This window comes from Mastomys coucha, unplaced genomic scaffold, assembly GCF_008632895.1.
Source record: "Mastomys coucha isolate ucsf_1 unplaced genomic scaffold, UCSF_Mcou_1 pScaffold18, whole genome shotgun sequence".
Lineage (NCBI taxonomy): Eukaryota > Metazoa > Chordata > Mammalia > Rodentia > Muridae > Mastomys > Mastomys coucha.
The window spans coordinates 108,131,768-108,140,966 of record NW_022196900.1 but is presented as its reverse complement, the minus strand read 5'-3'; the positions used below and the strand labels follow the sequence as shown (position 1 = coordinate 108,140,966).

General features: G+C 47.3%; 1 protein-coding gene across 1 annotated transcript in view; it reads left to right on the top strand.

Moving 5' to 3' along the window:
* Pex14 (peroxisomal biogenesis factor 14) overlaps positions 1–9,199 on the top strand; it is a 143,516-nt gene that overhangs the window by 56,053 nt on the left and 78,264 nt on the right. The window contains exon 3 of the mRNA XM_031379478.1: positions 5,936–6,020. Coding sequence (XP_031235338.1) covers positions 5,936–6,020 — 85 coding nt within the window. The remainder of the gene's footprint in view (positions 1–5,935; positions 6,021–9,199) is intronic.

Genomic DNA, 9,199 nt, shown 5'->3' with positions numbered 1-9,199 from the left:
AAAAAAAAAAAAAAAAAAACCAAAAAAAAAAAAACCCAAAAAAACCCCCAAAACCCTGTCACTGTCATCTGTTCATTTTTAATGAGCAATTTTTTAAATAAAAGAGGAAAATGAATAGGTGTTGAACCAGCCCGTGATATGTAAATGCCAACTAGTAATTACCTAAAACCTCAATTTTCATTCTGTTTCATCTTGCAAAACATTTCATTTTCCCTGAGTGAAAACACTTAATTTGGGCTGTGTGAGTTAGCCAAGCGGCCACCTCTGGCCTGCATCTCCACTGGCTCCGGCTAGGGGGCACTTTGGCTCTGTGCTTGGGTTCCTGACTGCATGTCCACCTCAAGGTTATTCCCCTCTTGCCATTCTAGTGGTTTTGCTCTGACTGTGTCGTGGCGCCCTTCCCCCTCCCTAGTCTGGTTTCGGGGAGCCTGTTACTCCTTGTCCTTGCAGCAAATCGTATTGAATTTTGGCTGACCGAGCCTTCCTCTGAATATTAACTTTCCCTCCTGTACCTGGCTGTGAGACCCTTGGCTTTTCTGCGGTGAATTTCACGCCTGGGTAGCAGCTCTCTAGAAGATCCCTTTCTTCCCTTCAACTTCCGATGCATTGTTTCTGTTTTTCTGTTTATTGCTGCTGTTCCTCATTGCATTGAAGTTGCCACACATTGGCTCTGTTGTACACCTGCTCTCCGTCCCAACATTCCCTTTCTTTTGCAGGCTCACAGACTTTTCTTCTGTTTTGACTTGAGCTCTGTCATCTTTTGGATGTGTTCCTGCAATGTCTTGGAATGTGACTTGTGATTGCCACTACTTCTTCCCTTGCTAGCCTGTGTCCTACCTAGAAAGAGTGAAGAACTGAGAAAGAATAGAGAGCCTGTAACTGTGAACTGTAGATCAGAGAGGAATCTGAATGCAGAAAACCAGAATTATGTTGTCCTAGGACCCTGGATCTGAGTGTGTGTTGCCTCGAATCTCAAGGCACACAGCCTCTTTAGTGAGATATATGGCTTCATAATTAGCCCGTTGCATTTTTTCACGAGTGCTAGCATCAGCGTTCTACGATGTGTTCCTCTGATTAACAGCTGCTTTGCAACTATTTCCTTGTGCCACGGATGACCGTATTTGTCAAGGAACTCCTGACAGAGTACTGATTTCTTACTAAAACGCAACATTTCTGCTTCACAAGGGCTCTCTCCTCCACACTGCCTGGCTTTTAGAAGTCAGCCCTTGTTAAAACTGGAGCTAGCTCTGCTCTAGCGCCCGTTGCCAGGATTCTGGGTGTCTGCTTTAGAGCTGGAGCGAGGAGCCTTTCACAGGCAATTTAATCTTGTGAGCGAGCAGAGTGGGAGCGGTGGGGCACTGGAGGGGCACTGGAGTGGGGTTTCATGCCTGCGTGCTGGTCATTTCCCCCTGTCTTCTAGGTGCCATCTCTCTGGGTTAAAAAGGACGTGGCTTAAGGGTTGTTAAGGCCATTAATTTTTGAATATTTTTTAATATTTTAAGCTGGCTAATGAATGCTCACAGTTTAGGAGATAGATGTGTGCATAGTACACAGGAGTGCTGGAGTTGGTGGCATTCCAAATAAGTGTCACCAGAGAGAGTGCGTCAGGGCTTACATGTCAGGTGCAGAGTGCTTGAGACTCCCTCAGTCCCTGGATTTGTTGTTAGGCAGGCTCTCCCATCCCCCTCAAGCAGAAAATAACCTGTGCTCCGAAGATTACAGTGGTCCTTTGTGGGAGAATGGCAAGCATATAGGAAGTGTGTCTTCAGTGAAGATTGTCCGGATCCTGGCTTCTCCCTTCAGGCTTTGCCCTGCTCAGTGCTCAGAGCATCGTGTAGCAGCATCACCCGGAGCGCATGGTGCTCCGTTCATTGTGTAGTTGCAGATCCTGGTCTCCCATACAGATCCTGCTCAGTGCTCAGAGCATCGTGTGTAGCAGCATCACCCGGAGCGCATGGTGTAGTTCATTGTGTAGTTGCAGATCCTGGTCTCCCATACAGATCCTGCTCAGTTGGCCGGTTACCTTTAATCCAAAGGTATTTTATAGCCTGAAACCTCCCCCGCTTCCTCTCTAAGTAACTGTCAGGGGCTCCAACATAACCAAAGACTGCAGAGAGGAGAATCCCCCCTTTTCGCTTTTCCTTTAAAGGGATAAGCAGTAAAATGACAACTTTCCTAAAATCACGGAGTTGGTGGTTGGCAGAGTTGCTCTGTTTTGCCGTTTGAGACAATTAGGGGAAATGAGAAACTTTGCTTCTTGATTGTTTTCAAAGTTCATCTTTAATTCTAAAAATCAAACTAGCTACTGCTCATATGAGGTTCACTCATTAAGAACTCAGTCAAAGAGTCAAGGACTGGACTCCACAGCCGGTGGCTCAGCAGTGACATCAGGAGCGCTGTGCCTGAGTGAGTTCTCCGAGGCTCACCACGTTCCCACAACATGTGCAGTAAAGCCCCAGCTCCGTTTTACATCTTTGACATTGAGGTGGAAGATTGGGCTCGAATTTATGTAATTTAGTTGGGCACAAATATAACCCATGAACAGTCACATTCATCCTCTAATTAGAAAAGCAAATGATAATCCAGGATAGGCCGCAGGCTCCCGTCATTGAGTCCAGCAAAGGCTGTGTGTGTTGGACCTTTGCAGACAGAAGTCAGCTGAACTGATTCATGAAGTCAATGGCAAGTGCCCCGCAGGGAGCTGCTGAGAGGCCCACAGCGAGCACCTCGGCAGGTAATGGAGTGGGCGAAGACCTTTGCATTGTGGGTAAGGAGTTTTGGGATATCTTTTACCACATGAATCATAGGGCTATAAACTTCTAGATTAGACAAGTCCTTTAAACCCCCCCTTCCGCGCCCCCCACCCCCTGTCAGTGTGCTAGTGTCTTGTGGGGAAGGAAGAGTGAAGAGTGGCTGGAGAAATAATTAGAGAGAGGAGGAGAGAGGCTTGTGTGCTCACACCTACACGTAGCTGCTTAGCTGGGCATCTTTCTTACCCAGCACATTACCTTGAGGCTCTTAGTTTAGGTGCTTTATATTTTTGCATGTGGTGGAGTGATAGCGATGCTGTTAAATATGTGATTTGCCTGTCGCCTGCATTTTCAGACAAAGATCAAGGGGAACATAAACAAGCCTCAAAACCACTTTATGTAGGTGTTTGGCAGTATTATTTTATATGACTTGAAATTAGTGAGTGGAAACTTTAAAAGAAATTGTTCATATTTTTGCAAGTTTGAAGTGTGCCGGGACTTTGTCAAATTCCCGTTAAAATAAATACGTCAATTTCATCTCCCTTCCAAATTCATTTATCTTGCTTTTTTAAAAGGTGTTTTCTACTTTACCTGATGTTTAAATTGGATTCGCTCGTTTATGCTGTTCTTTGCTGTATCCCCCACGTTTTTCTTAAATGAATTACTAATGGCAGAGCACTCCATCATCCCCTCTCTGCAGCCACTTTAAGGAAAGCATGGTGATCTAAACCTTTTAACCTATTAAAGATGATTTTTCCCAATTGAATCAGACCCACCACAGGTGTAATAACTAATCATTTAAACTACACCTGCTATTATGTATTTTTAAGCCATTATGCGTGTTGGATAGATGATAATTCATGTTTATTGCATTGTCCGATGGATCCGTTTTGCCTACACTAGGCTGATTAATGTATTTAAAGAAATAAGAGATGCAATTTTTAAAAAAAAATTGATGGAATGCGCCAAGCACTGCATTGAGTGCACCATTAAACCCATCAGAACTTTGCTCTCTGACCAGAAATGCATATACCAAGGACTGTATTAGAAGAGCAAGGTGAGACCTGGGCACTTCAGTGCGGATTCTGGCTTCTTGCTCTATCATGGGGAATTTTGGAAGGATGCACGAAGGCTTTTTCTTTGTATGGGTGAATGACAGGAGCTGTGCGGTTCACATCTCTTGCCCAAGACCTGTTCATCCACATTTCCTGTGACACCCAGGACACACATGGCAGCCACAGAGCCTGCCTGCTGCATGATACTAGCACTGCCATTTTCCTCCATGGGGAAAATGTATTATTGTCTCAGGTGAACACAATTATCGCTCAGCCATCTGAGTGGTGCGGATTGGTGGTGACCCCAGAGGGCCTGTGTGATGTGTACCCGTCCCCCCTCTTTCTGGAGCATAGTGTATCTCCCACCCCACCCCCACGCCTTTCCTCTTTTCTCCCCCTCCTTTCTTTTTACCCCCTTTCTTGTTTGCTCATTCTCTTTTCTTTTTTCCTATTTCTCTTCTTTCTGTCTTTGCCCTTTCTTTGTACCTTTCGCTTTCCAGTCTCTTCGTCCTATGTTGTAGAGCTTTGTTAGATGTTTTTCTTTTTTCCCCTGTAACCTGAGGTGATCTACTTGAGAGGGTAAGCACCATTTTGGGGGTTCTACAAGCTCACACATTGAGTTTTCTTTAGCCTAGAGTTGTTGGTTGTCCTGCAGTCTGTGGTGGTGGTCAGGGCTGTTTGCAATGTCGGAGGCAGATCATCATCCACAGGGAGCTGGCTGTGCTCTTGAGATGAGCAGTATCTCATGAGTGACAGATCCAGATCTGGAAGGTCAGATGCTGAGCCTAGCCTTTAAGGAGAGGCCTGGGTTAAGCCTCCCACTGAAGGTTTATCTGGAGAATCAGGAGTTTCCCTGGCTTCCCCCTCTTCTCTTTCTTCCTGATCCATCTTCATGTCTTTTGTTTCTGAGAACCCTGGTCTCAGAAGGGGATATGCAACCTGAACTTCAGCCCCAGTCACAGGGCTTGCTATTTGTTTGACCCTCAGCTCAGGGTTGCCCTCACTGTAGGATCACAGAAACGTCCTTACTCCTGGCCCCCAAGAAGTGAGCTGCAAGCCCCGTTAGCCCTACCTTAGCAGGAGACCATGCTTTCCTTTTGGTTTTGATGAGGTGAGTTGTGCTAGCCATTCTAACTAGCCCCCCTTTTCTTACTGGAGCAGCTTGGCACCTCCAACTCTGTAGGACCAGTGCTAGTTGTGGAGTATGGAGCATAGTCAGGCAGCACGGAAACACATGCCTCGCACATGATACGGAGGTTAAGGCCTCTTCCATCCCTACTTGACTTATTTGTATATATGAAAATTTCATGAAATAATATTCATACCAGGAGTAGGTAGATATTCTGTCAACATGTTGGCTTGTAGCCAGGAAATCGGAAACTTGGCCCTTTGAAGGCTAATCAGAATTTATTTTTACTGCATTGGAGGCACCGGTGTGGCTAGCCATGTGTGTGTCTTCTTTACAACCTCCCTCAGCTCCGGTACTTTGCCAGGCACTGTACAGGGAGCATCGTCTCTTTGCTGCCATTCCTTCCCGTGTAGTTGGGGGAGGCAGCCTGAACGTGAGAAGAGAAGACAGTGTAATTATGTCTTCAATTCTATGGTGCACACTACAGCACTGAAGAGCAGAGAGAATTGGAGGAGCCAAAGGAAGGGCTTGCTGACTTGGGAAAGCTCTGGGGAGTCGGAACAGATTGGATAAGGGGCTCTGCCCTCTTTCTCTCCGTTTCTCTCTCTTTCTGTGTGTGTGTGCACATGTTTGCAGGCATGTGTGCAAAAAGTGTGGTTGGTGTATTGCATAATGTGTAGACAGGTAGAGATGGGCGTGCATGGCACAGGAGAGTAACTGAATAAGTGTGGCTAAAGAAGAAGCTCAAGGGAGGACGACAGGAAAAGTGGAGTGCAGCTCAAAATGCCGAGCCAAGGAGATGAGATTGTTCTCTCAGATACAGGAAGCAGTGAGGCCAGGAGAACCTAGCCTTCTGTTTAGGTGGATTTCTACTTTAAGCAGCAGCTTGCTATATATTTGATCCCAGCAATATCTTTCTGTCTGTGGCCTTGGGAACTCAAGATTTCGGGCCTTGAATTTCAGATCACTGAAGCTTACTCTCTGTTCTATCTCCCCACCAGATTGCCACAGCAGTGAAGTTCCTACAGAATTCTCGGGTCCGGCAGAGCCCACTTGCCACCAGGAGAGCATTTCTTAAGAAGAAAGGTACAGGTTTCCTTGGCAGTGTAGAGCGGCCAAGGGGCTGGGGCTGGGACTGGGGCAGGTGGAAGTCAAAGCCAGAGACAGGTGCTGATGACATCAAGGATTGCTCACAGCTGTCCACACATGTGGGTGGGAGGGAGGACGAGGTGACTGTCCTCAGTGGAATGCACATTTCTTCATTCACAATGGAGCAGAGACATGGCAGGATTTGAAAAATCAAGAACATGATGGTCAGCCAGCACTCAGTAGCAGAGCTGCCTTGGAATCACACTGAGGACTCCTGCTTTCTGGTCAGCTTGTTGGTGACCCTGACTACAAAGTGACCTGCTTGGGCTAGGAGGGTGAGCTGCTTCAGTACAGATCCACAAAGATACAAAAGGCAAGAAGAATACAGTGAATCAACACAGTCAGGATGCGGACAAGCCAGGGGCTGTCTGATTTCAGATTGTAGTGGTAAATTCCTACCACCTTTATGGTATTTCTGTAAGCTGGGATAAAGTGGATTCTGACTAGTTCTATGTTGTTTAAGCAGATAGAACTTATTCTGGTTCTGTTGGAATATAGGATTTTTTTTTTTTTTTTTTTTTTTTAAAGACAAAACCAACTGTCCAACCAAAAAAAGAAGGCAGACTTTTCCTTCTTGGATAGATAATTGCTTTTCTAGAGATCTAGGAAGCTACTTACAGGGCTTCGTACTGCAGAGGGAGTGGCATTCATCACCCCAGCCCCAAACAATTTTTTTCTTTAAAAACTGTAATATTGGCCTAAAAATTCTAGCGGTTGTCTAAATTTTTACTGGACCAGAGACAATGGGACGCTTTCCTGGCACTTTGTAAGCACCCCGTGGCATCCTGCTGAAGCTGCTCCAGGGCCACACTCAGGCCCACACATTGAGTCACGGCAGCTGCTTAGCAGCAGACCCAAGGCAGGGTCCCCATGAAGGAGCCACATGTATGCTGGCTGCATGGTGCTCGCCCCCATCATTAGCAGATTATTAAAATTTGGAGTGTGTTGGCTGGCCTCTCTACTCTGCAAGCATCATGCCATAAAAGAGATTTTCCTTGAAATATGTGTACCTATAGGGAGTAATTAATCATAAAAGCTTGGGGATTTCAGCTCTCTCATCAAAGCATTGAAGCAGGGGAAAGCTGAGCCTAAAAGCTGAGCTGATTACCCGGGGTAACCTGAGACAAAATCTATGGTTGCTGAGAGATCCTTAGCCCAGTGCGTTGTCAGTATTATAACTGTCTGATCTTCTCTTCCACCGACAATGGCCAGTTAGTCCTCATTCTCTCTCAAACGCAGCTGGGTTAGAATTTCATTTGCAGAAGGTATTTAGAGCAATTTAGAGACAAATGTCTCTGGTGTTTGCTCGGCACTTCCCCACCGCAGGCTTTGCTGAGCAGTTTTAGTATCAGGAGCTCCATCTAATCTGTTTAATTTTAATAAATCCCTGACTGGGAGAGGGAGAGAGAGAGTGAGAGGAGAAACTCTGGACCAAATAATACTTCTTTTGAGTCACTTGGCTTATAACCACGCTAGAGAGGCTGACTTACGCAGTTTATTATTTGTTGCTCTTTGAAAGAGAAAAGGAAAGAAAGAAGAAAAGAAGTGCAGGTGATTGATTAATCAGCTTACCCAGGAGTGAGCATCCACTCTGTCTCTTGCCCTGATCTCTCTCTCCACTGGGAATTTGCTGAGAAGAAAAGACAAAACCCTGTCCTCATAGAACGTGTGTTCTAGCAGGGCCGGGGCAGGACAGGAACAAGTGGGAAAGCAAAGCCCTGGTGCTCTCCCCAGCCACCCAGGGGGGACATGTGCCTGGGGAAGAAACCAAGCAGGGGCTGGAGAAGTGGTGCAGTGTGGGCAGGGAAAGAGGGGGAGGGCCTTTAAATTGAAAGGTTGGTAGATGCCCCTGAGCGGCCATGTGTGCACAGAGGTGTGAAAGCGTGCACGTGTGGGCACAGGGACTCCTCATTCACAGTTGCACAGAAGTGTGAAAGCGTGCACGTGTGGGCACAGGGACTCCTCATTCACAGTTGCACAGAAGTGTGGAAGCGTGCACGTGTGGGCACAGGGACTCCTCATTCACAGTTGCACAGAGGTGTGAAAGCGTGCACGTGTGGGCACAGGGATTCCTCATTCACAGTTGCACAGAGGTGTGAAAGTGTGCACGTGTGGGCACAGGGACTCCTCATTCACAGTTGCACAGAGGTGTGAAAGCGTGCACGTGTGAGCACAGGGACTCCTCATTCACAGTTGCACAGAGGTGTGAAAGCGTGCACGTGTGGGCACAGGGACTCCTCATTCACAGTTGCACAGAGGTGTGAAAGTGTGCACATGTGGGTACAGTGACTTCTCATTCACAGTTGCACAGAGGTGTGAAAGCGTGCACGTGTGGGCACAGGGACTCCTCATTCACAGTTGCACAGAGGTGTGAGAGCGTGCACGTGTGGGCACAGGGATTCCTCATTCACAGTTGCACAGAGGTGTGAGAGCGTGCACGTGTGGGTACAGTGACTTCTCATTCACAGTTGCCCTTAGGCCTTTGGGTGTTGGGAACCTGCTCTCCCGAGAACCACACTGATTTCCCAGGACTTAAGCCTGGGATCATTGCTGCTAATCACCCATCCCCGTTACCCTCTAAAGTGCTCCTTCAGTCGGTAACTGTCCATTTCTGAGGTGAACCCCAGTGGCGTAAGGTCTGGCAGGACCCTTTCTGGGCAAAGAGTTCCAAGGTTTGAGGAGTTCCAAGGTTTGATCTGCTGTCTGGGGAAGCAAAGCCCCTTCAAGGATTTAAACTTCACCTTTTAAATCCCCATTATTCCATGGGTCAGCCTTATACAGCCAGTACGCTTGACACCGTCTGTGATGAGAAGGTGATCAAGGGGCAGCTACCTGGTCCCTCACATAGCTGTGGAAGGAGAAGGTTGGGGCACTGGGGTGGAGGGACTGAAGCCTTGACACCCTTGCTATAAGGTCTTCTCCTGGCAGGGCCATGGCAATGGGGGGCTTGGGGCACTGGCTGGGGAGAGCTCCCAGCTACCATAGCCTTGGCTTTTCCTAGCAATGTCACTTTGGGGAATTGCAGTGGAGCACTGACTTGAATTACAATCTGACCTACCTACCTTTCTTCCTTCCTCCCTTCCTTCCTTCCTTCCTTCCCTCCCTCCCTCCCTCCC